Source organism: Falco peregrinus, chromosome 5, assembly GCF_023634155.1.
Source record: "Falco peregrinus isolate bFalPer1 chromosome 5, bFalPer1.pri, whole genome shotgun sequence".
NCBI lineage: Eukaryota > Metazoa > Chordata > Aves > Falconiformes > Falconidae > Falco > Falco peregrinus.
The window spans coordinates 77,520,489-77,545,737 of NC_073725.1; the positions used below are offsets into that span (position 1 = coordinate 77,520,489).

A 25,249-nucleotide genomic window follows, 5' to 3' on the forward strand; every position below is an offset into this window, starting at 1 on the left:
TGGTTGATTTGCTTGTGTTGGCAAGAGTTAGTATGATATGATGGGGCAGGAAGCCTGTGGAAGAACTCAAAAGCTTTACTGTTCACGGCCAACAGCAAAGCAGAAGAGGGGCCTGCACAAGAGCTGGAACTGGCGCTAGTGGGTAACCATGGAAGACTGTACAGTCGTGATCCCCCTCCAAACAGTGTGTGCTTTACTGGGTTAACGTGTTACCTATAGATGGTTTCCATCCTTTGTTAGCTTGCCCTACAGGGAGGTGAGCTTGCAGCTCATAGTTCCACATAGTATTTTGTTTGTCCTTGTGGATAACTAGCTGAGGGAAGCTTCAGCCAGCCCAGAGTTTGCTGAGGCTTCTGGCAGTTGGATCAGTGAAAGGCTTCTCACAGGCTGTGAACTGGTCCCTTCTTTTGTGCTCTTTGCACCATCTGCTGCATTCAGCTGGATTAGTTAAGGAGGAAGGGAGAAGGAATGTAGGTTTAATATTGGTTATCTTAGTTTTAAGAGGTTAAAAAACGGTGCCTGCTCTGCAGGCTTCGTGGAATGGAGGTGCAGGTAATGTAACAGTCGTGAATGTCTGACTTTTTTTTCTCTCAGATCCCCAAAGATGAGCATATCCTTCGGTTTCTGCGGGCTCGTGACTTCAACATTGACAAAGCTCGAGAAATGCTTTGTCAGTCGCTGTCTTGGCGAAAGCAGTACCAGGTGGATTACATCCTGCAGTCATGGAGACCCCCAGCCCTCTTAGATGAATATTACACTGGAGGATGGCATTATCAAGACAAAGGTTAGAAGCTGCCCCCTTACACTGACACTACAGCACAGTTTGTGTTATTGGACCTCATCAGTAACCTGGGATTTTTGGAGAAAGTGGTACTGACACTTTAAATATTAACAAAGCAGTTCAATGTCTATAAATAGCTGCTCTGTTCTGATGCGATTTTGTTACTTTCTCTGCAGATGAGGCAGGCTAAAGTAAGTGCGAAGCAGCCTCTTTTTGATAAGGTTATGTTTGGATACGAATGTTATCCTTTTCAAATATTTTATGTGGCTTTTATAAAAGGTGCTAGAGTGATAGACTGGGAGACTGGAGTACTGACCTCTTTAAACCTCTGTTTGTTTTTGAAGATGGGCGACCACTCTACATTCTTCGTCTTGGCCAGATGGACACGAAAGGTTTGGTGAAAGCTCTGGGAGAGGAATCACTGCTGCGACATGTAAGTTGTACTTTCCTTTCTCACCTGAGGAACTCTCTTTCCCTCGGGGTGTTTCAAAGTCTTATTATAGTGCAGCAGGAATCTACCTGCCTGACCCAAATAATTCCCGTGTTTTGTGGTGGCAACTCAAAGTTGGCTTAGTGACTTTAGCATGGCACAGCTTCTCTGTCTTCCTGCAGAGACAGAAGTGAAGCTTTTGCAATGGTATGAGTGGGCCAGAAAGATGTTTTCTGATAATTTGCAGTTTAGCTGTAAGCTTTCCATGGCTCTTTCAGGCTCAGCTAAAAACGTGTGATCTTGATACTTTCATCTTAGGTTTTCTGTATCTGTACCTTGTATGCTCAGCAGAACTTTTCAGTAGAGAAGCCTTTTTTTTTTTTTCTTTTTTAACATAGACTCTTATTCTCTGTTTTGCACACTGCAAGTTCTCAAACTGGTATACTTTTGGGTTCTGTATTTTTTGAAATGAGATCTCTGGGCTCTCCTAGTTCCTCAGGCTAATACTAGTCTGTACTGTCTTTGATTTCAGGTTCTGTCAATTAACGAGGAAGGACAAAAGAGATGTGAGGAAAATACCAATGTCTTTGGCCGCCCCATCACGTTAGTATAGTTAGTTCTTCTTGTATTCTTATGGAGTTTGAGCTGACACGGTGACAAGAATGCTTCTGTGAAGGTTTTAGATGATGTCCCTTAGGCTTAAAATGCAGACAGCAGTATGTCCCTGTTACGGGATGTTTCTGGGCTTGGGGTACCATATATAGTGGACTTAAATGCACATAAATTCTACAGCCTCATATGAAAGCAAGTATTGGTCCTTCATTACATCTTTTTACATCCCATTTCAGATGAATTTAATCTTGCTATCTTAGTGATTTTAATCCAGATCCTTGAAAATACATATTTTTTTTCATACAGGAAACTGCCAGATTCCACTTTCATTTAAAATGCATTTTTGAAATATTTTTAGCAACAGGCCTGCATACCTTCACCCTCTCCCACACTGACAGCATATATTTTTGTCTTCGGGGGTGGGTGTCTGTTTTACCTGAAAGCTCAACTGGGTTCAGGCTGTCTGCTGCCTGAGTGGAGATCTGCTTTTTATTGGAACTGCCGGTGTCCCTTTTTGGCTACACTAGATCCTGTAGGGGCTACAGTGTTACTGAAATATTTTGTGGATCATAAACTGAGCAGCCACCGTGCAATGAAGTTCTGACAGGTCTTTTTCTGTGTGTTTATTTTAGATCCTGGACATGTCTCGTGGACTTGGAAGGGCTAAATATGCGGCATCTCTGGCGGCCTGGAGTTAAGGCCCTGCTTCGGATAATTGAAGTCGTAGAGGACAACTACCCTGAAACTCTGGGGAGACTACTGATAGTGCGAGCACCCAGGGTTTTTCCTGTGCTCTGGACGCTGGTGGGTGAAATCTGGACTGCAGGATCATAAGTACTCGTGCATGTACAAATAGCTAAATCATTCAGTCAGTGTAAATTGTGCTTGTCTGAAGAGATAGGGAGGAGAAAGCTTCCAGGTAACTTGTGGCTGAGTCCCTGAAGAGGCCACAGCATTGCTACAGAGCAAGTCATAGTGTGCCTGTAGCTCATGTGATTCTAGTGGTGGTTGTCAACCAGGGCAGGACAGGGTGTCAAACCTAAATTGCAATTCCCCGTGCAGCAGTGGTAGCCAACACTTGGTGGGTTTTTGTATTGATGGGAAAAGACAAATATCTATTTTTTTATCTCATGTTGGATGATGCTGAAGAGAAGAGTAATAATAAATAACCGATACGGTTCTGCCTAGTGCCTGCTGACTGTTCTGGCAATATAAGAACATGCTTGTTAAATTTCTAGTGAGGTTTATATGTGGTGCAGTGACTGCAGACTTATTCTATATGAAGTAGAAAATGTTGTGAGACAGCGATATAGTGCGCTTTCCATTTGCTTCAGGGTTGGGAAGCTCTGCACTACTGCTTGTCTGCGTTCCTGCAGCTGAGACCTTCCAGTCTAGAGCCTAAAGCATCCATGTAGGATGGTATAAAAATTGTCTCTAATGTCACTGAGTGACGGTGATGTCTTCTGTTCACTTTATTTCAGGTCAGTCCCTTTATCAATGAAAACACAAGGCAGAAGTTCCTCATTTACAGTGGGAATAACTATCAGGGTCCAGGAGGGTTGGTAGACTACGTGGACAAAGACGTGATCCCAGACTTCCTGGGAGGAGACTGCATGGTGAGTTCACTTTCCTGTTTTGCAGGTGGAATCTGCAATGTGCAAGCTCCCTTGATTCCCTCCTCAACTCCCTGGCCTTCCACTCCCTTCTGAAAGGTGGTTAAACCTCTGTTCTGGCTGGGGTGCCCCTACCCTGCGCATGGGGTGCGGCTGATTTGTGTGCGGGAGACTTCACCTGAAGTGGTGATGCTGCCCTGGAGAAGGGGGTTGGAGGTTAGCTCTCTGAAGGGAGCTTAGATAAACCATTATAGTTCAGGTAAACTTAGTCCTGCTGTGAAATCTTATAGCAGCTGAAGGTGTCATCCTGCCTGACAGCTGGCAGGTGTTGATGGTACAACTGACTTGACACTTTACACTAGTTTGAACCCTTCTTTTGTTTGTCTGATTCTTCCAGTGTACTGTCCCAGAAGGTGGGCTTGTTCCCAAGTCACTTTATCAGACAGAAGAAGAGCCAGAGAACTCTGATCACATCCGGTTATGGACAGAAACTATTTATCACTCTGCAAGTGTCCTCAGAGGAGCTCCACATGAGGTACACACCAGAGCTTTGTAAGGCTGAAGGGTGGTGCCGAACTGCTGCCAGTGATGTGTTCCTTTTGTGAAGGCTGACTGGAATAACGAAGGGCTCCCGAAGTGTGAGCACCAGGTGGTTCAGCAGCAGCGTGCCTTTCTTGGGAAGGCTAATGGTAGCTAACAGCTGAAAGTGTGGAAGAACAGTAATTTGAGCAGCAGTGTCTCTTTACTGTGGTGTAATTTTTTGTAAGATACAGTCTCTTCCTCCTCCTCCTCATGGAAACAAAGCTCCCTCAGTTTCCCTTCTGATAGTACAGCTTCCCTTCTCAGTGGCATAGCTAGGACAGTAATGGTGGTAACATGAGAAGGTGTGTGCTGGAAACATCCTGCTGGGGCTTATCAGAAAAAAGAATGTCCAAAAAAAGATCACTTGTCCACTAGCTTCACTGATGATGAGTGACTCTGATTTGGCCTGTTTCGATTCCTTAACAAGCAACAGAGCCTTTTGGAGTGCACAGCTGCTCGGAAGGTGCTCTTTGTGTCCCAACCACTTTGCTTCAGTTCTGTTGAGTTTTTCCTAGAACTAATAAATGATTTACAAACAACTCTGATACAGGGGAGAGATGGGGCAAAAATGCCCGAGCAGTTGCACCCTGGCAGAAGACTGGCAATGGGAACTGGTCTGTATCCTCCTTAGGAATCAAGACCAATAGCTTAACTGAAGGCTGTAGAGAAAAGCATGTTTTCAGGGTAAGGAGGAATACGCTGGCTGCCACCTGAGGACCTGCCTCCTTACGATGTGTGTGTTCTGTTCTCAGATAGTCGTGGAGATTCTGGAAGGGGAATCTGTCATCACCTGGGACTTTGATATCCTGAAGGGAGATGTGGTGTTCAGCCTCTTCCACTCCAAACGAGCTCCTGAAACAAGTCATAAAGAAGCCACATTACCAAGTACCTCTGCTGCTGGGGACAATGTGCAGCTAATTGATAAGACATGGGTCCTTGGGGTAGATTACAGCCGTATGGAATCTCCACTGGTTTGCCGGGAAGGAGAGAGCATCCAGGTCAGATGTGTTTGGGTCCTGGCATGGATCGTACAGTCCTAGCAAGCTCCAAAATGGACTGGTGGTGGGGAGGGGAAGGAATTGATGGATGGGAAATCCCGTATTGCTTACAAATAGTTGTGGTGGTGCTCATTCTCTGGACTCCCCGTGAAAGTGGCTGCTATTGCAGTCCTAATTTAGAGTGAGACATTGGAAGGAGACTCCTTAATCCACGATAAAAAGCTAATTGAAAATAACCTTTCTTCACTAGCATTACAGGGGTGTTGCTCAGGCACATAAAATAAGTGAATGATGTATGCTCCTATAAGTAGTCAGCTCGATAGTTTCTTTTGATTTTGCCAAGTCCTTCAGCTATTTCTTAAGACACCTGGTTGTCACTTGATGGCACTCTCTTTCTCTCCCAGGGATCTCACGTGACTCGCTGGCCTGGCTTTTACATTCTCCAGTGGAAAATGCATGGCCCTCTGCCCTGTTCTGGCACTAGTCTCCCTCGGGTGGATGATGTTCTCGCCTCTCTGCAAGTTTCCAGTCACAAGTGCAAGCTTATATACTACTACGAGGTGCTTGCATCCAAGGACTTCAGGTAGGAGGCTTCCTGAGGGATTTACTCTATGGCTTGCAACAGAGAAGCCAAATGAGAGGGCAGAGTGCAAGTTAAACATTCAGATAGCAGTGACCTCCGCAGCGTGTGTGTTTCATTGATGGCAAGTTAGATGGACACAAGCTTGGTGGAGTTTTGCACAGTCTCCTTTAGTGCTGTAGGTAGTAAGGGGGCCCCTTGGCTGTATGTCCACCAGTGGAATTTGTGCCTCAGTTCTTGCTTACTGAAGAGGGGGAGGTTTTTGGCTGAGGAGTTTTATCTTAGTTGGGAGCATTTTGAGAAGTTTTTTTGAGTAACAACAAATATCAGATGGGTTGTTTCATACATGGTTCGTTTGGCACTCGAGAAGGATGTCGGTCGTGGCTTGGAGAGCGCTTCCTGAATACCTGAATACACCACGCTTGGCAGGATTTGCCTAGCCTCCTTTCATGCTAAAAGTACTTTTCATATCACCCAGTAACTTGAATTCTTTGCAAGTACTTGACCTTTCACTGGGAGCTGGAGGAAGTGTTGGGTAGAACAGACCTGCAGGTGGTGACTTGGGGAGTGTGATCTGGCCAGATCCTGTGGCATTGGAGCAGCAGCAGATTCCTCACCCCCGTCACTCAGACCTGTTCCCTGTTGCTCTGCCTGTATAAAATGTGTCGGGAACAGTCAGCACTCGCACCTATAGGGAACCCCATCTGCTCTTGGCAGAAGGTGCTGAAGGCTGTGGCTGGACATGTTGAAACTGGGGCTGTTGTGCTTAGCAGGCTGGAGTTCTCGGGTGAGCAGTGGCAGCTGTATTTGCTGAGCTGCGCTGCGTTTGGGACGCTTGGGGCAGTGGCTGCAGCCCCAGGGAGGCTCCAGCTGTGTCCCGCTCCCAGAACAGCTGCAAGAGACAAGGTATAATACCTGTAGCTAGGAGAAAAGATGTCTCTGACAAATTAATTTTTAGTCGTGACACAGAGATTCTTAAGAGACCAAGTTGAAAATGATGGCACAAAAAAAAATAAATACTTTTGCAAGCATTGTAGAGTGTAAGTTGATGTGTCAGATGTATGGAGTTATCTATTAATAGCTGCCTTCCTAACAAATCTCTCTGGTTTGTCCCATCCTAGGGGATCCATGTCAAGCCTGGAATCTTGCAACAGCGGCTTTTCGCAGCTGAGTGGAGCCACGACATCTTCCAGCCAGTCCCAGAGCAGCTCCCATCTTTCTAGATAGCAGGGCCAAGGCCACAGCGGCGAGGAAAAATCACTTGGGGCTTCCTGCTGCCCCCCGCGCTGCTCTGTGCACCAAACCAAAGAGCCTGCAGGGGCCGAGCCTGGAGGCCATCGCTCGTGTGACCGCAGGTGGCAGCCCTTTGGGCACAGAGAGGCTTCTGGGAGCTGCTTTAACGATAAAAACTTAGAATTCAAATGGCAGATTTAGACATTTTATATCAGATGCCTACTCCTCAGTAGTCTTTTTCACAAATTGTGGGTTTTGGATGAATGTCAATTTGCATGAATCCATGTATTACTCGACTTTAAAGGGCTCTTTCCAATCAGTCCTTTTCCTACGTGTGGTAGAGGAGACTGATGATGCCTTACCTGTTTGATCTGTAGGACTAGATTGTTGACGAGTAGCAAAACTAATCTAGTTTTTGGGGTGCCCAGGGTACCAATTACACATGAGAAAGTAAAGTGGGCATTTCAGGTGCAGGGACTTGAAGCAAACTGTAAATACCTTGATAGAGGTAGGATGTTTCAGAAATCAGTTCCAGGTCAAACCTAAAACCTCTTCTGATCTGACGGGATGCTATTAGGAAATGTGTTGGATTTTTTTTAACCCACTGAGACACAAAAGTCAAAACAGTTTTCTAGAAAGTACAGGCAGAGAACCTGCCTCCAGAAAGCAGCATCTTTCTGAAGGACAGACTATTGTTCCTTTTTCCTCAGGTTTACGAGCAATAATGAGTAGATCTGACCCATCTCATCAAAGTGGATGGGAACTGAATCAAATTATAAAGGGCTAAGAAAAGCAATATTTTATTTCCTGAAGGCACAAAATTTTATGGCAGTATTATAGAACTTGCTTCTTTAAAACATGAGCCAACTTGAAAACTTTTTAAAATAGAAAAAGGCATGTATGTATTTAAGCACTACTGAAATGTATCTATTCAAATACTAGCTTATTTTAAATTAATTTTTAACTTATTTATAATTTCAGAAATGACTATTTATTAAACCCGGTCACCTTTTTTTTAATGGGATGAACTTTGTTTTAGCAGGGAATAACTGATTGTCTTCAATCCCAAGAGAACTTTCTACACAGGTTCTAGTCTCCACGATCGCTGGATGTTTCTGCATTAAGGGCTGTATCATACATAGCACTTGGGGCAAGCGCTGTGCGGCGTCTTTTCCCACAGGGTAAGCTTAGAGTCCAGCGCTTTTTGGACTTAGGGGATGTTTTTTTAGGATTAAGAATTGAGTTCAGGATTTGTAAGAAGACAGTGCATCTTCATGACACACCAAAAATACCATGTTTGTCCATAATCTCCATCGATGACTCTAGAGTGGATGTGTAGCAAAGGTGCCAGTGATCCATTTATCAGGTTGGGCAGCAAGGTTGTGCCTGTTCTTGTCTAGGTGGCAAGGAAATGAGAATGTGCATCAAATACTCAGTTGCCCTTAGGTGGTATTTGCAGCTGGCACGCACGTGGGACTTGTGGACAGATGTCTGCTTTTGGATCCAGCTGTGCTGGGTGAAGACCTCACCCCTGCCATACGGAGGCTGCCTCCACACTGATCCGCTGCCCACGGAATGACTGTCAGTGTACTGCCCCTGTGATTGTTTAGGCTGCCCCAGCCAAGTGGTTTGTGTCCCATGCATAAACATGGTCTAAGATGGGTGAGTTTCCAGTTCCCCAGCTGAGGAACAGCACAGGCCGTTCTGGCCATGGCACAGGTGAGGGTGGAGGGGTGGTTTCTTCCTCCAGCACAGCAATCCACGGCCATCTTTCTCGGTAAAGACTTGGGGGCTTCCTTTTCCTCTCACCAGGTTTTTGTTAAGGTTGATGGGATCTGTGCAGCTAAGAACAACATACACATAAAGTAGCTCCTTCTAACCCTGCTTTGTAGCTACTGGTTTTGAAGTACCAGGCTTTGCCAACGGAAAAAAAGAGCCCCAACGTTTGGAACTATGGAAGATGAAGAACTAGATGTGTTTATAGAAGTCATTTGTTTTTTTAAAGGATTGGAGCCAAGGAAGTTACTCTCCCTCTTTATGTCTCTGGTGTAAGAGTGGAACAGGTGACTTAGTTGTGCCGGCTTTGGGGAAGCTGCGAGTTCAGCAGATTCCCCCGTTGTTCAGTGACTTCACCATTTCTCTGTCTCTGGCATGTTAGTGTAATCGCAGTCTGATAGAGACGGAAAAGTACCGCCTTTGCTCCGGAAAATCAAGAGTTCTGGAATTAAAAGTGCATGTGTGTATCCCTCATGTAAAATCCTTTACCTGTAATTAATTCTGATGCTAGAAATAGAGTCAAGCTGATTCCCAAAGCATCAGGAGCAAACCCAGCCTTGTCCTCCCCACGCTGTTTCAGGGTTTCGGTTTCCTGTGGCTTGGTCAGTCATGTCCCATGGTGGTAACATTCCCGTTTCCCTTGGTTTGCTCTGGTTAAGAATTTCCTCCATTGCACTGGATTTTTTTAATTTATTTTTTTTATTATTATTGTCAAATGTGGCATGTGCTGCTGTCCTGCCAGCAGGAAAAGGTTTGGGTGTTTGACTCTTGTCAGTGGGGATCTTGGCAGCCTCTGGCAGGTCTCTGAACAAGCAGGGAAGAGATGAGGGGCTGGTCCTACAGCGTGCTGGGGATGGCGCACTGTGGCTTTTCTTGTTCCTCGGTGGCACCGCGCTCCGGCCCCACGAGAGACTGCTGCACACATCCGTGTGGGAAGCAGCTTGTGAACTCTCCCATGTTGATTGTAAGCAAAACTGCCGGGGTTATTCCACCTACCAATTTAAGTAATTCAGTATAGATCTTTTTCTGCCTTTTTTTCCTGAATGTTACAATGAGAAAGGGGGCAGCAGCCTGGCTGTTGTGGCTGGTGCGGTGCTGTGCTGTGCTGTGCTTTTTAAACCTGACTTTGTGAACTGTAGATACAAGAGAAGCAGAATTCTTCTAAAGCACCTTTCTCCCCATAAAATGACATCTGTGTGCTTTAGAAAATAAAACGTGCTGTTTTCTTAACAGCAGCCTCTTGTCAGTTGAGGCTGGGAGGTGTTCTGGATCCTGGTTCCCTGGGAGCCACTCATCTCTCAAAGATCTTGTAAGCCAGAACCTTTAAAACCGGGCTGCGGTTCCGGGTGCAGAGCTTGCGATGCAGCGAGGCCCTCCTGTGCAGTGGCAGCTGCTCCTCAGTGAAGCTGGTGAGCTTGGCTGTGTTCAGGTAACGAGCTGGGTACTTAAAAAGTAGCTCCTCAGTGATTTGGGGCTTTCCCCTGTGTCAGATATTTCATATGCAAAACACAACCGCTACCTCAAAGAGCCACTGCCATGTTTAACGCAAGGAGGGACACTGCGCTGCAGGTACAAAGTGCTGCTGTTTACACTGAAGTACGGCCGTATGTGAAACCTTCGTTCTTAGTAACTTTCTATGGGTTTGCCCCATCCTGCCATTTGCGCATCACTGGTGGGCATGTGCTGGGGAGGGGGTGTCACACTCGTCATTCAGGGCAAAGCTGGAAGGCAGCACTGAGCTGCTTTGGCTGTGTGTTTTGTCCTTCAGGTTCAAAAGGGGCTTTTTTAACTGCTGTAGGCAGAACGGCGAGACCTGACCGAGGGAGGCTCCGGCCCAGGAAGGTGCCCGCAGCAGCGCCGGGGGCTTTATTGCTGCCGCGTGCCGAGCTGTAAGGTAGCACTCGGGCATGGCTGTGCTGCCAGCAGGGAGGCACCGAGCCTGGCCTGGGGGTTTCCTGGCCGCCAGTACTTGCTGCCAGGGCAAGAGCAATCCCGACTCATTATGGGAGGCAGCTCTGGGTGACTGCAGTCCCTTGGCTCGTTCGCTTCAGTCTTATGGCTGCCCAGTTGGCTGCATCGATTCCCCTTCAGTAACAGGAAAAGAAGAACTATTAATAAAAAATGTATAATCCTGAATCTGTAACGCTTAACTGTAGCTTGGCAATCCTGGCAGGAAGCGCTGAGCCCAACTGTCTGCTCAGCTCGGGCACAAGGCTGCCGTGCGCTGGCGCAGCAGTGAGGGCCAGCCATGGGAATCCCTTAGTTCAAAATGCCTGTAATATCGGAAATGCTTATACTGTGAGGAAATAATGCAAGAAACAGTTCTTGGACTCTTAAGGACAACATCGACAAGCACTTGTCAAAAATTCCTGCATGCTGTTGGCTTTAATAATCTGCCAGCATGTTTGTGATGATTCTTATACTGGATTATTTCTCTCTTGGAAGGCTAAACTGGAATCACACGGCAAGCATTGGCTTTTAACGACATCAGCATCCACTTCCAAGCTCTTGGTTACAAAGATAAGTTAAATGGGCATTAATTTATTTAATTTTTTTTTAGCAAGCACTTTCTCTCCCTTGCAGCTGTTTTCATTTTTATAAATTGAAATTCTGAATTTTCTCAGCCAAAAGATCCCTGGTGTTCTTTAAGAGCACACTAGCAGAACGCGGAGTGCTTTGTAACATGTTACTTGACAACAACTGTATTTAGTTCCAGTATCTGTAGGTTCTGCTAGGAGCTGTACACCTCTGTATGTTGGAAATAAAAAAGCATCTCTAAACACGTCTGACACAACTGTTCAAACTGTGGTAAACTCTGCAAATGTAACTACATGCTGTGCCCTTTACCCACAGAGTAACAGAGGTAAAGCTTGTATTCAGCTACTCCTGCTTAGTAACTAAAATGTTCTTTAATTTTTTCCTGTAGAACCAGCATTTCTTGTTTTTCACATCACGTCCTGCAGTGTTAGTTGGGTTTTTAAAATAAAAAGGGTCTGCTGGGTTCGAACGGCCAGCTGAGCTGAAGGGGGAAGGGATCGCGCCTGCCTGCTGCAACCAAGCAGGAAGAAGCTGAGTTTCAGGCACTTACCACTAATAGAATTTATTCAAGTTTCAAATAGACTTATGTAAATAATAGAAAAATAGAATCTCCTGTTTACAGGCTGATTTGATGCCAACGGCAGCACAAAATTCCATACCTTTACTTGGAGACTTAAAAACAGTGCATAAAAATGTTAATATTTAGGCTCAGAGAGGCTGTAACGCCCCGCCCCGCCCCTTTGCAGCATTAAAGTAGCACATTAAAGGCTAGTTTTTCCTCACATGGAAGCAAACTCAAAAATTATTATTTTTTTAAAATGCATTGTGCAATGATGTATTTAGTAAAATGTCTGATTTCCACTGGAGATGTTCAGGATCTCGGGTCACTTGGGGTACCTGCTGATCCCAGTCCCAGCTGGTGGCGGCTCCCTCAGAGGGAAGAGGGCAGAGCTGGCAGCAGTGGGCAAGGGCATGTGGGCCCTGGCCTGCAGCTCTGCTGGGCTGTGCCCACCAGGCTGGGCGGCTGCCACTCTTCCCCAGTGGCAGAGCTCCACGCTGGGGTCCCTCAGCAGCAGCCCGTGCAGCTGGGCAGCGTGCGCCGGCTTCGGGGAGCTACGAGAGAATGCAAGAGCAGCGTGTTTGAGCTGACAGGCCTTTTCATGTTGCTGTACTACAAAAACCTACTGAAAATGGCTACTTCTAGGACTAAGGATCTGATAAGAAAACACTGGCCCTGAAGTCAGCGCAGCCAGGTGAAGGAAGTGGGGTGCAAGAACGCCCCGATGCTGTGTGCCAGCCTGCAAGCCCGCCTCTGCAGCCAGCAGGAGGAACGTTGTGGCTTTACTATGTGCTGCACCTCCTGCAGCATTTTAAAACAACTTTTTTTCCCCCAGTTTTTTGATAAAAATCTGAGCTTACCAGGGAAGGGCAGACAGTTACAGACTACAACAACCTTAAGCCTGGCTTTGTGCTAGAGGCAATTTATCTTGCATCTCACAAATACTAGCCACGGCTCAGGTGAGAAAAGGCCTCGCTGAACTGCCCATGGCTCACATTCCTCACCTGCTTCCCTCTGGGGGGAACCAGCATGTTCCCTTTCCTGCTGCAGCTGTGGAATTCTGTGTGCAGAAGCCAGCCTGGTGGCTTGTGCCCTGTATCCCCTCATGGCCACTAAAGGCACAGTCCTGCTTGCTCGGGCGGGCAGAGCAGCGGAGGAAGAGGGGGAGCCGGCTGTGCCTCCCAGGCTGGGACTGGTCCCTCACTGCCGCATGCGGGTCAGTCAGCAGCTCCACACTCGAGGCCTGAGCGCCAAGCGGCACGGCAAGGGGCAGGGTAGCCAGTACCCTACCTGCTCTCAGCCAGGGCTCTAAAGGAGCGCTTGGCTCTGGTCCTGGCTGTCTTCTGTCTCCCAGGCAGCAGCTGTGGGGCTGTGACTGGCTTCCCCGTTCACCTCCCTCAGGCGGTGGTAGAGATAGTCACTGCTTTCACCCTGCCGCTCCGGCCTGCTCTTGAGGAAAAGCCCTATGTTTCCCACGGTGCTAATCACGAGAAGCAGAGTCAAGACAGAGGTCATGGAGATCCAGGTTTTTCTGTCAGATGAGAAAAATCCATGTAACCCACATCTCCCACATGTTCCCACTGTGTAAATGATCTCTCAAGGCTGGTCCCCACTTCCCCGGCACCCCAAGGTTGTGGTTCTGCTCTCGGGCGGGCACGAACGTGCTCTGCAAAAGCCTTTGAAAGGCCGCTCTGGTGGCCAGAGCAAATGGATGTTTTTAGCGTTCTGCTCTGTTAACACGTGCCCAGCTGTGCCCGCAGAGCCACTGCAGCTTCCCCCGCACTGCAGCAGCTGTGCTCCGGTGTCACAGCTGTCCTTGTCCCTGCTGCACATACAGCGGGAGAGGAAAGGTGGCTCTTGGCTAACCATAAGCTACAGAACACCACGCTCGGAGCATTGACTGTCACTGAGGGGGGCTCCAGCTCAGCACTTTGTCTTACAATTAAGTTTTTAGCACCTTGTGGTCCCCCTCCTCACCTTCCCCACTGAGAGCTGCAGGAGATACAACGAGATCAGAACACAGATGGTTTGGGCAGTGACTGACACACTGGCACCCGGGAGGTGGCATGAACTACTCATCTTGCAGGGAGCACTGATGGCACAGACTCGCTGTATATGTATACACGTATATGATAAGTATCACACACTTACTCTGACAGAGAGAATTTTTCTTGGCTCCTTCCCTTATTCTGGAAAGCCAAACACTGCCCAGCTGGAAAACAGAATAGAGGGAAGAAATGCAGCGTTGGAGAGAGGGTGTAAAATTCCACTAAAAAAGAGCAAGCTTAAGATGCCAGCCAGTCAAAGCCAGCAGCGAAGCAAGCAGAACATGATGCTCTAAAGCTGCTCTCCCAACTTTTTTTTAAAAAAAACAAAAGAGCACAACCCAACCCCTGCAGCCAGAGGTACCTTTGTTCAACTGGTCCTGCACTGCCACTGCATAGGTGATGTTGCAGCTGCCCGTCTCCCGGTCGCAGGGACACATGTGCTCACATGCACACTGCTGCTGGCAGTTTGGCCCGTACCAGCCCATGGGACACTCTGGGGAGGTGATGACAAGGCAGTCGGTCACTGTCCAAGCCCCCCCTGCTGTGCAGCCATCCTGTCTGCCACTGCAGCCCCCCAGCTCGGCTGTGCCCCTTCCCCAGCTGCACCGGCTCAGTGCCAGGACGGATGGGACACTTAAGAGCTTTAGGAGGCTCAGCCCTCACCTACACCCCACTGAGATATCAGTGTTGCTTCTGTCACCACAGCAGGCTCTGGCTTTGCTGCTTCCAATGTTTTTCTCCCTGCCGGATCTGCACTATGGCCCTGCTGTTTGGCTCGCAAGCAGAGGCGGGCATCGGTGCCACTGCAAAGCACTTGAGTTTGAGAACAAGCGCGCAGTGGGCTCTGCCGTTGTGCCGAGCTGTCAGAGCCCCAGGTTTCCTGCAGCCTGACAAAGCCGTTCTGCCTGCCCACCCTGCTTCCTCTGGCAGCCTGAAAGCACCACGCTGTGAGTTAACTGCTGTTATTTTATGTCAAGGAGAAGTTTTTGTAAAACAGGGATCGGGCTGGCTAAGCGTTCCTAGGCTGGGAACAAAGCATCGCTAACGTCACCATGCACACAAGAAGTTTACACCCACGCTGTAATTAACTTGTCCTGTCAACAGAGCAGGCTGTTCAGTCAGATACCAGGGGGCCTCGAGTCCCTCGGAAAAGCCGGAGTGGTTACACAATTGTGCACAGCACTAGCTCCATCTGTACAGCCAGAATCTGAAGGTTATAAGCCGGAACGGCCCCCTGGAGCGCTTCCCACTCACTGACCTGCCTCACCTGAAGCCCAGGCTACAGGCAGGGCCTGGTGTGACACCCTCGAGCGACGGATGTTCAAGTCTGCACATGCTACATTCACAAGCTCTGGGAATGCAACGCAGTTCTTTGGGGCACAGACTAAACAGGAATCTGTAATTTTCTAGTGATGAAGAAAATTCCTCTTTCCTCTCTGCTCCCTCCTTTTCTTTTTAGCCAGTTTGGGTAGGACAGGCAAGCCCTTAAGAGCTGGAAGCTGGCAGGTTATGCTCTAGCCGTAAAGTTCAAGCCTGAGCCTGCTGGGCAGACCTTGTGCTTGCTAACTTATGAGAGGCGGCTCAAAGGTGACACAAATCCTCCCCCTAGCCCAGGCTGCAGCCCTTACCTCGCTCACAGCTGGTGCCATAGTACCCAGCCGGGCAGGAACAGGCTCCATGCAGGGGGTCACACGAGCCACCGTTGTAGCACTGGCATTTCTGGGTGCAAGCATCCCCATAAAAACCGCTAGCACAAGCTGCAGGAGACAAGCAGAGATCTCATCAGGGGCCTCGCTACAAGGAAGGCGACCCCACCCCCGTGGTCCCACCCACGGAGCAGCCGCTGACACCGGGCACTGATGGCTGCTCAGAGAACAGAAGCCAAGTCTGTGCCTTGAACAAGGAGCAAGGGCTTAAAGTGCTTTGCAGCACGCTGATCTTAAGGAGTTCACCTCAGCAATTAAACTCACAGCGACAAAAAAACAGAGCAGCATGCTGTGTTTCCTTTCCTTTGCCAGCTCCCTCCCGGGGAGCCGCCCACCACCGCCTGGAGGGACGGGTTCTCACTGTCCCCTTGCTGGCTATTGAAGAAGTGGAGCAGAGTGGAAGTCAGCATTACCTTTGCTGCAGTTGCTGCCAGTCCAGCCGGCATCACACAGGCATCCAGCTGTGCAAACACACACAAACAGGCATTAACGACAACAGGGAAAGTCTGAGAAATAGCAGGAACTCAAAATTAGGAGCCACTCTGCTTCTTGGGGTGCCCCCTTAACTCTCCCTGTCAGGCAACCCACAGAAGAGGAATCCTGGAGTCACTCGCACAGGTGGGGTTCGAACAGGCACCCAACTAGAGCTGCCAAACACAGCAGAACTCTCACTGATTGGATTTTGAGAGATTAACTCTGGGTCAGCTACTAGCAACAACTGCACCCACTGAGCTCTGCCCAGCCACTTCACCAGTGCAAATGTGGCTGTGAATTGAATCAGGGAGGCAGCACAGAAAGAGGAAAACAGGACTGAGCAGGCATGGAAGAGCAGGAGCTGGGGGGTGTACGCTACAGCAGTCCCGAGATTCCAAGGAGTTTATGGAAGAGTAGCAACTGCACACTTGTAAAAATCATGGAGCAGGGGATTCAAGTAAAGAAGGAACAACAAGGGGAGGGGGCAGAACTCAGCTGCTCTGTCATACAGCATAATACGCTGCCCTTTCCATCAATGGATTTACAAACCAGAAGCACAACGCCAGTGACAGAAAGGGAAACTTGAGACACAGAGTCTGCAGTCAAGCCCTGCCACAGGTCCAGTTCCCAGGTGGGAAGCCCAGCCTAGCCCTGCTGCTATCTCCTAAAGGCAGAGGGTTCTGACTGCCTCTACTGCTGCTTCAGCTGCAGGAGGGGAGGGGGAGAGCAGCTCGTACACCCAGAAGGTAAGACGAGCGCTGAGGCACACGGCACCAGCTGGCTCCCGGACTCAGGGCATGGGCTGGCCAGCCAGCCAGCACCTGTGGCCCCAAAAGGCTGGGAAGCCTTTCCAGGGTGTTGCTCCGCACTGACGGAAGCGGCTACTGCCGGTGCCAGGTCACACGCGCTGTGCACCTTCCCACCAGAGCGGGAAAGGACTCTGTGAACCAGCCAGGACTGCACACAGTGGTGCACTGGGCCTCGCCGTGGGACCTCACAGGCAAGTCTGCGATATTCCCCACGTACACACTGCCCAGGTCCATGCTTCCCCTGGAGCTACCCACCAGCACCCACCAAAATCTCCACGTTAGAAGCCTTTGCACACCACAGTGACTCACAGTCGGTGCAGGTGCCATGCAGGCTGCAGTTGGAAGGGCCACAGTCTAAGATGTCACAGGCTGGACCTCTCCAGAAGTCCCCAGTGCAGTGGCACTCCCCTTCCACACAGTCCCCATGACCGCTGCAGTCAGCGGGCTCGCAGGCAGGCTCATGGATGCACATGATGGTCGAGATGCTCCGAGGGCAACGCCACATGTTGTCAAAGGAGCTGGGGACAGAAGACGGGTCCCATAAGGCAGGCAAGCACTGTGCTGCTCCCAGCCCTAGGTGAAACCAGTTGATATAACCCACAGATTTTCATCCTGACTCACACTGGCAAACAAAAACATTAATAATGGGAAAACATAAACATAAAACTAGATTTGAGTCAATATTTTAACTAAGTGTTTAATCCTAGTGGACAGGAGTAATTTCAAACACGGATTTACAGAAAGCAACATGCAAAGCCTCCCTTTAAGCATTCCCAGCTTCCCTAAACTTCAGCGTTCAACACACCTTTTCTTGAATATTATTTACTTTGATATAAGTGACATCATTGCAGTTATAGCAACTTGGGTTTCAACTGTCAGATTGCAAACTGAATTTTAAACCCCTTTGTGTTTACAGTCAGAAATAACTAAAAAGCTAAATTTGAAGTAAAATATTCTTTAGGTTGCCTCACATGAGGCAGGACAGGGCCTTCAAGTCAGTGTTTTCTTCCATAATAATAAGCTGCTGACAGATCTCTGCTAATTCCTGTGAATGTACAGCTCTGAATGTCCCAGTCTGAGAACTGCTTCCTTATCTGATTCCCACATCAGGCCACTCAGTCTAGGCAACAGCTTCGCTGCATGTCTGAAAACAGCTAAACTTTAATCCTGGATGACTAAGTGGAAAAAATACATAGTCACTAAATCGCTTTAAATTTTACAGCCATTCTCTCCCTCAAAACCTGTCACTTGCCTTTACATTGTGATCTCCCAGCAATGCCAGCTGACTCCCTTGCGGAGTGGGGTAGGACGGAGCTCTGCACACTAACGGGAGCTGCCCAGTTACCGGTGCAGCCCTGGGCACGTGCCGCCAGCACCTACCAGTGCTCAGACGGGTAGCTTGCGAGGGTCCCATTTAAGACCAGTGTGGCAGACCCCCCACCATCCAGGTTGATAGCATTGATGATTCCCTGCTGCTTCAGAAATTCAGCCATTTCCCAGAGGTTGACCCTGCAAAATAACGCAGTTGTTTGTTGCTCATACATGCTATTTGACTTCAACAAAACTGCTATGCTAGAAGCTTTGTCCCTCTCCTCAGCAGAAGCAGGGAAGTTCTCCCACCCCAGGTGTGCTGACTCACTGCCTAGGGGCTGCATTAGCCTTTTCTCAGAAAGACACCCAACAGCAGTGTCTTCAGATGACCCCAAGCTCTGCAGGTCTCTGCCTTAAAACACATCACTGGCAGCTGCAGAGTTGCCGCAGTGACAGAACTTAGAGACAGATTGTTCTTTTATATATATATATAATGTTCTTATATATAATAGAGACCGATTAGAGACTTCTATCTAAAAAGATAAGAGACTTGCACCTTACCACAACCCCGCCTTACCCTCTGGATTCCGTCTGTCCATCCACATGAACCAAGACCAGGTGCCCCTGACTGTCGTGTCCAACCGCAGTCCTGGCCGATATCACGTTGATGAACTTCTCGAAGGTTCCTGTGCAGGAGAAGGAATAATTCACACACCAGCTGGGTGACCGAACTGGCTGTTTATAGAAATATCTGTCTGCAAAACAGCTCCCAGCAAGGAGCTCATCTAAACTGTAACACCACAAGAACAGCCCAGGTTCCGCTTGTTCATCCAAGCCCACCTACAAATAACATTTCCAGAAGCACTCTTGTTAAGTTTTTGTCTGTCATGGGGACCAAAAAGGGGATTCACAAGCTCTCAGTTTTAAAATCCTGTTAAGAGGCACATGCTTTGAGTTTCTCTGGACAAGTATTATTATCAGTCATGCCACCACTATTTACAGTCCTCAGCAAATTCTGCTCCACAACCCTGAACAGGCGAGTGCAGCCTTATCTTGCAGGCAGCCTATTTCTTGCGCTGCACTTGCTGCAGACTCAGCGTAAAGTAGCACAGAAGGAATTTGGACCTCTTAAGTGAGTAGCAAACTGCAACTAGACAACATAGTTTCCACTGCTACCCCCTCCTTCCAAGAGCCTCATCAGAAGGACAATCTATACCTAGGCTTTACAACATTTACCTGTGGTTTGAGTTTCACCACACTCAGCCATCTGACTCTGACTGACGTACACTTCTCCATTTCTTAGGAGCCAAACTACCCCACTCACAAGCTGCACAAAAGCGTTTGCTTGATCCAAGACATCTTCCTCAGACAGGTAACTAGGAAAGAGAGAGCAGGAGACGTTACCCACAGTCACAGCAGCGTCATGTAAAAGCCTCATGTAAAAGAAGTAGGGAGAAGGTGGCTGAGTGAAGGCTAGCTCCATCCAAACCTAGAGGCCAAGCAGTGTGAGACATCACTTTAGCAGCCAGTGGACCCTGTTCCCTGCTATTCTGCACAAAGCCACTGTTAATGATGGTCCCAGGCCACTGTGCATGGAACAACTCCTGCCAACAACGTGGTCAGTGGACCCGAGCCAGGATAATAAGGGCAGAAAACATCTGGCAGAACATGAGGGCAGAGCCACTGCCAAATACTTAAGAGATCTGTGGAAGCAGCTGTAACATCTTACTGTCTGTCACTTTCCATTCTGCAAAACAGTGACACCAAACAGCTTTTGAGAGGGTTTTAAGGAACAGCATCCAGTCTTCCAACAGCTGCACTGAGGGGAAGGCACTGCTGGAAGCTACCTGCTCCCCTCCATCTGGGAAAGAGCTTCCTCTACTTTTCCAGACAGCAAAACCTTTCACTGAACAGTCAGGCAGCAAAAAGACTGTCCAGCTACCTTTTCCATGATTGGGCGTTGTGTGTCACTGTGCAGTGCTTCCCAAGGGATATTCCTCTCTCAAGAATTAAGGTGCTGAGTAACATCTGTCTTCTCAGAACCTGATGCAAGGTCATGCTTGCAAGTGACAGGAGAGGGCAGCAGCAAAGGTTGGGGCTGAACAGCCGTGCTTTTGCCGTTAGGTTCTGCCAGGGATTTTTCGTTTAAAACTGCTCTGCATGCTCCAGGCATGTCTTGTGGGAGCTGGATGCTCAGCTTCTAGTTTTTTATTATCCCCGACTGCAGCTGAACAAAGGTTCATGCTTTGTAGAAAAATGTAATTGAAAATACCTGAATGAAAAACATGCAAAAAGAAATCCCTTTACCCATGGGAAGGGAACAGGATGACAAAATGAACACAGCTGTAAATGGATCGAACTACACAACAGCTTGAGCACAGACTAATCAACCAACTGTCAGCTTTTAAAGCCTGCAAATAATTATCCACCATCAGTCCAGGTGGCAGAGGCAGCATCTTTGTTAGGTGCAGGGTAACAACGTCCCCATCCTGCTGATCACAATCATGGTGTGAAAGAGTCAAGTGCAAATTACTTTCCCCACTGCCCTGACAGACCAAATGATTTACACCAAAACTATTTCCAGTGTCACATTTCAGAAGCTGCAAAGACACAGAGCAGATAACTCACACACAGTGCCACAGCTTCATTTAACGCAGGAAATCCTGCCAGAGTAGGGGAGAGGCAGGGCAGACCTGAGATTAAGGACTCAACAGCGATTCTGCAGTTGCAGTTGGTCCCCTCAGCAGAAGCCCCCTCACTAAAAGGGACATGTCACCAACCCCATCACCAAGTAATTTAAGGCCATGGTTCTTAGGGCTGACAGAGAACAGCTGCACGCTAAAGCCCCAGCTCGGTACAGTCAGTTTGCCTTTGCAGAGACCCTTGCTGAGGTCTGAGGGCACGTGGGAGCAGGCTAACAGAAGTGTGGAGAATACAGCAGCTTCCAGACTGCTTCCCAAACATCTGAGACCATCAGAAGAACCTCTGGGAATGCTTCTAGAACTTTTAGAGTGCCTGCTGCTGCTGGGGAAGGTAGCTACTGGGGATTTTTACTTACAGTGAGCACAAACAGACCCTCTGTCAGCTATACCTCATCAAAGGGTGCTTTGAGCTTTTGTCTCCAGCTGACTAGGGAGTGTCACACTCCTTTTCAGCTGGTGCCAGGAAGAGGGCTGTGTAAGTGCCAGGCTGAGACCACAGCTCTTAGGAGACAAGAGATGCTGCAGCTCAGGGTGGGGAGCTGGAAATTCTGCAGAAGACAGTGTCTGTGGTCAGCCAGAGTGACACACCACAGAGTGCAGCCACCTTGATTCAGCTGAAACTGTGGCGGGAGAAGGCAGTGCTCCAGCTCTCACGCTGCAGGGATACCTGCACCTTGCTGAAGCTGGGGCCAAGGAAATGGTGTCCTGGTGCATGCTGGCTGAGGAGCTATGCTGCTGGGACAACCAGCAACAGGAGGAAGTCTGCACACTGCACAGCAGCAGGGACGATGAGAAAGAGATGGACAGATCTTGCCTAATAGCCTGTGGAAACAAAACCCTGAACCCCACAATGCCCAGAAGAAGCACCCAGGATCTCCTGACTGGGGTGGCAAATCCTGATGATGAAGGCTGGAAGACTGTGAGCTCTGGCACCAGAAGGGAGCTCTTCTTCCACCCAGGTTCAGTGCCTTGGCATGGGGCAAGGGGCTGGGAGCTATGTGAAACAAAAGATCTGTGCAGCTGAGCCTGAACCCAGCAGCAGCAGGGAAAGGCTGTGGATGGTGTCTACCTGGACCTTAGTAAAGCCTTTGACACTGTTTCCCACAGCATTCTCCTGGAGAAACTGGCTGCTCATGGCTTGGACAGGTCTAAAAAACTGGACACTGGGTAAAAAGCTGGCTGGATGGCTGGGCCCAAAGAGCTGCCGTGAATGGAGCTACATCTAGCTGGCAGCCAGTCACAAGTGGTGTTCCCCAGGGCTCAGTATTGGGGCCAGTTCTGTTTAATAGCTTTATGAATGATCTGGATGAGGGGATCAAGTGCACCCTTAGTAAGTTTGCCAACAGCACCAAGCCAGGCAGGAATGTTGATCTACTTGAGGGTAGGAAGGTTCTACAGAGGGATCTGGACAGGTCGGACCAATGGGCCGAGGCCAGGCGTATGAGGTTCCACAAGGCTCAGCACTGGGTTCTGCACTGGGGTCACAACAACCCCACATAACGCTGCAGCTTGGGGCAGAGCAGCTGGAAAAGGGCCTGGGGGTGCTGGTCAGCAGCCGGCTGAATATCAGCCAGCAGAGTGCTCAGGTGGCCATGAAGGCCAACAGCATCCTGGCTTGCATCCAAAACAGTCTGGCCAGCAGGACCAGGGTAGTGATTTGTCCCCCTGTGCTCCGCCCTGTTGAGGCCGCAGCCTGAATCCTGTGCATAGTTTTGGGCCCCTCACTACAAGAGGGACATCGAGGTGCTGGAGCGTGTCCAGAGATGGGCAACAGAGCTGGGGAAGGGGCTGGAGCACAAGTCTGGTGAGGAGCACCTAAGGGAACTGGGGGTGTTTAGCCTGGAGAAAAGGAGGCTCGGGGGGGACCTGATTGCTCTTTACAGCTGCCTGAAAGGAGGCTGTAGTGAGGCAGGGTCAGCCTCCTCCCCCAAGTAACAAACACAGGACAAGAGCAAACGGCCTCAAGCTGCACCAGGGGAGGTCTGGATTGAGTATTAGGAAAAATTTCTTCACTTCCTCACAGTCTCCATACTCAAGAGATACTCAAAAATTTGACTGGACATGGCCCTGAGCAACCTGCTCAAGCTAACTCTGTGAAAGAAGGGTGCTGGATGAGGCACCTCCAAAGGTTTCTTCCAAACCCAACATTTCTGTACTGCAGCCAGAGCAGCTACGTAGTCCACTCTGCCTCTTCCCTGTGGGGAGGACAGAGACCTCTTCCCCCTTCTACCATAATCAAGTGTAACTGTCCCATGTTGGGTGAGCAGACACAGGAAGCTAAGCAGCTAAAGATCATCAGACTAACATCAACCTTCTCCTCAACCTAGGAAAGAAAAACCAATGGCCAGATAGCTCAGTGGGGTACAGTTAGGACATCCCTAACTTCACCATTCAAAGCATGCTTCTTCTTGAACTGGGAGAGGCCAAAGAGGCAGTGCTGGGGCACTGCTTCCTGCCTCAATGAGGCCTACTGGTCTTCAGGGAGGAAAGAGCCCACACCAAACAACCCCCAGATTCTTACCCAAACACCATGGTGCCATCTTTCCGGATGCCAAACTGAGCATTTTGCAGCCCTCCAGAGTTTCTCACCAGCTTTCCATCACTCACAACGTTTCCAAAACACTCTCCAGTTCCCATGTCAAAGTACCCACCGTTCTGGGCCACCAGACACTTCCCAAGCCTTGCAGTCTCTTCCACAGGAGCTCTGCGGTGAGCTTGGCAGCCTCCTGTGCCGCCCGGCTCTAGCACAGAGAAGGTCTTCAGGGGGTTCTTCACGAAAGTGAAGTGGCCATAGACCACCTTGCGGTCCTTGCCCTCAGAGGGGATGTAAGAAACAAACGTTCTGGTGGTAGCCACAGGGCCACCCGTCCTGTTGTCACTGGGCCAAGCTTCATGTGTTATGTTGCCATACTTGAGGGGCTGACAGTCTCTCACGTGCCTGTGGTTGTGGCGAGGGCCGTGCGGGGAGGGGAAATAGGGTTGCAGCAGCAGGTCGCTGGGGGGGGTCCTGCAATGAGAAGATTTGGTTGCCCCGAGGCTACCCAGCCCGAGTGCGCCTGCAAACCTATGTGGTGGGACAAGCGCTGTGCGGCTCGGGGTGGCCTCACCGAGCAGGGGTGGGTTACAGCAGTACCGGGGACTCCCCGGGCCCGGAGAGTCCCCGGTACCGCTGTAACCCACCCCGGCTGAAGGGGGGGCTGTCCCGCTCAGTACTCGCACCACCAAGCCGACCACGGGGCGCCGGCTCGGCGGCAACCGGCCAGACCCCCAGACGAAAACGGGCGCTACCGGCCGGGAAGAGACCCCCCGGGGCCCTCCCGTACCGGGACGGCAGGGCTACCACTCCCCCAGACACCCACAGGGACACTTACCCGGCGCCGCACGTCGCCTGCAGCCAGCCGAGCGCCGCCAGCACCGCGGCGACCACCACCGCTGGCTCCGGCCGCCCCCACCCCGCGGCCCCCGCCGCCCTGGAGGCCGCCATCTTGCCGGGCGGGCAGCGGGCGGGCGGCGGTAGCGCCCCCTGCCGGGCGGCGGCAGCACCCCCGCGTGTCCCGCTGTGAGGGGCGCGGGCTATGCCGTGCGTCCGGGCTGGGCTGCGAACGGCGGGTTTACGATGGAAATAAAATATTTTTAAAGCCTGTTGTTGTAATAAAGAGCCGTGGGCTGCCTCCGCGCGGTGGATGCAGGAGTGCCCGAGCTGGCTCCGGCCTCGGGGAGTGTCCGTCTCCCCGCAGCGGCCGGCACCGCCTCACGCAAAGCACCGACAGCCCCAGCCTCCTCCTCTGGGGGATCGGGGGTTTGTCCGGTTCCCAGAAGGGAAAAATAACAAAACTGGAGGGATGAGGGGTGATTCAGTCAGCTCTAGGTTCTCCTACCTGTACCCTCAGTGGCTCGGGTTCCGTGGTACACCTGGGCTAACTGGTAGGACAACAACTCTCAGAGATCCTTAGTTTAGAAGCCTGGGAATTTTCTCATTCAAGAAATAGCCAACTCAAATACATGATTAAAAAAGCAAATCCCCCACTCCTGTATCTGCCTATAAAGGCAACACTTTTTTCTGACCAGGAACCACATGCCAGACCCCTCATTTTCAGTAAAAATGGTTTTACTCTCCATAGCTCTATTTTGAATAAAAGAACTACTTTGTTAACCGTGATAAAGGCACCTACTTTACTCACCGTGTTTCATCCTTACCAGGTGCTTAGTCCAACCGCCTCCTCCAGCCGTGCCAACTGCTCTGAACACTCGTTGATTTTCATCTCTTTCTCTTGAGCTCAGTGGTGTCTTCTTGGCATCTCCACTCTCACACTGACCAACCAAAAGAGACTGCACAGCTATAACCACCCAAAGAGCAACAATAAAAGCAGGCACCCTTCAGGTTTCTACTATATTCTAACAGTTTCAATAGCAGGAAGAATTAATTGGAGGGATTTCGCCAAGGTTTAGGGGCTAGTTGCTGGGGGGATGCAAAGGCTAACTTCAGGGCACTGTTGC

The 25,249-nt window shown here is 49.6% G+C and overlaps 2 protein-coding genes across 12 annotated transcripts in view; one reads left to right on the forward strand and one right to left on the reverse strand.

Moving 5' to 3' along the window:
• The window catches only part of SEC14L5 (SEC14 like lipid binding 5), a 38,833-nt gene extending 30,985 nt beyond the window's left edge, over positions 1 to 7,848 (forward strand). For all 8 annotated transcript variants that reach the window (XM_055803823.1, XM_055803825.1, XM_055803824.1 and 5 more), the window contains 9 exons: positions 595 to 784; positions 1,126 to 1,214; positions 1,744 to 1,814; positions 2,456 to 2,627; positions 3,305 to 3,439; positions 3,834 to 3,971; positions 4,771 to 5,016; positions 5,421 to 5,599; positions 6,718 to 7,848. In XM_055803823.1, coding sequence (XP_055659798.1) covers positions 595 to 784; positions 1,126 to 1,214; positions 1,744 to 1,814; positions 2,456 to 2,627; positions 3,305 to 3,439; positions 3,834 to 3,971; positions 4,771 to 5,016; positions 5,421 to 5,599; positions 6,718 to 6,823 — 1,326 coding nt within the window. In that variant the 3' untranslated portion in view covers positions 6,824 to 7,848. The remainder of the gene's footprint in view (positions 1 to 594; positions 785 to 1,125; positions 1,215 to 1,743; positions 1,815 to 2,455; positions 2,628 to 3,304; positions 3,440 to 3,833; positions 3,972 to 4,770; positions 5,017 to 5,420; positions 5,600 to 6,717) is intronic.
• Positions 7,849 to 8,851: 1,003 nt separating this feature from the next.
• NAGPA (N-acetylglucosamine-1-phosphodiester alpha-N-acetylglucosaminidase) lies at positions 8,852 to 24,280 on the reverse strand. 4 transcript variants are annotated; one of them, XM_055803832.1, is made up of 12 exons: positions 24,124 to 24,280; positions 23,274 to 23,759; positions 19,287 to 19,426; positions 18,628 to 18,736; positions 18,120 to 18,248; positions 17,049 to 17,257; positions 15,870 to 15,917; positions 15,379 to 15,507; positions 14,112 to 14,243; positions 13,854 to 13,914; positions 12,993 to 13,233; positions 8,852 to 10,690 (listed from the first exon to the last, which is right to left on the reverse strand). In XM_055803832.1, exons 1-11 carry the CDS (start codon positions 24,234 to 24,236, stop codon positions 13,011 to 13,013), a joined length of 1,779 nt encoding a protein of 592 aa, XP_055659807.1. In that variant the 5' UTR covers positions 24,237 to 24,280; the 3' UTR covers positions 8,852 to 10,690; positions 12,993 to 13,010. The 4 variants fall into 4 exon arrangements, with proteins under 4 accessions (XP_055659807.1, XP_055659806.1, XP_055659805.1 ...); XM_055803831.1 differs by having other exon boundaries at positions 8,852 to 12,256; XM_055803830.1 differs by having other exon boundaries at positions 8,852 to 13,233.
• Positions 24,281 to 25,249: the final 969 nt, after the last annotated feature.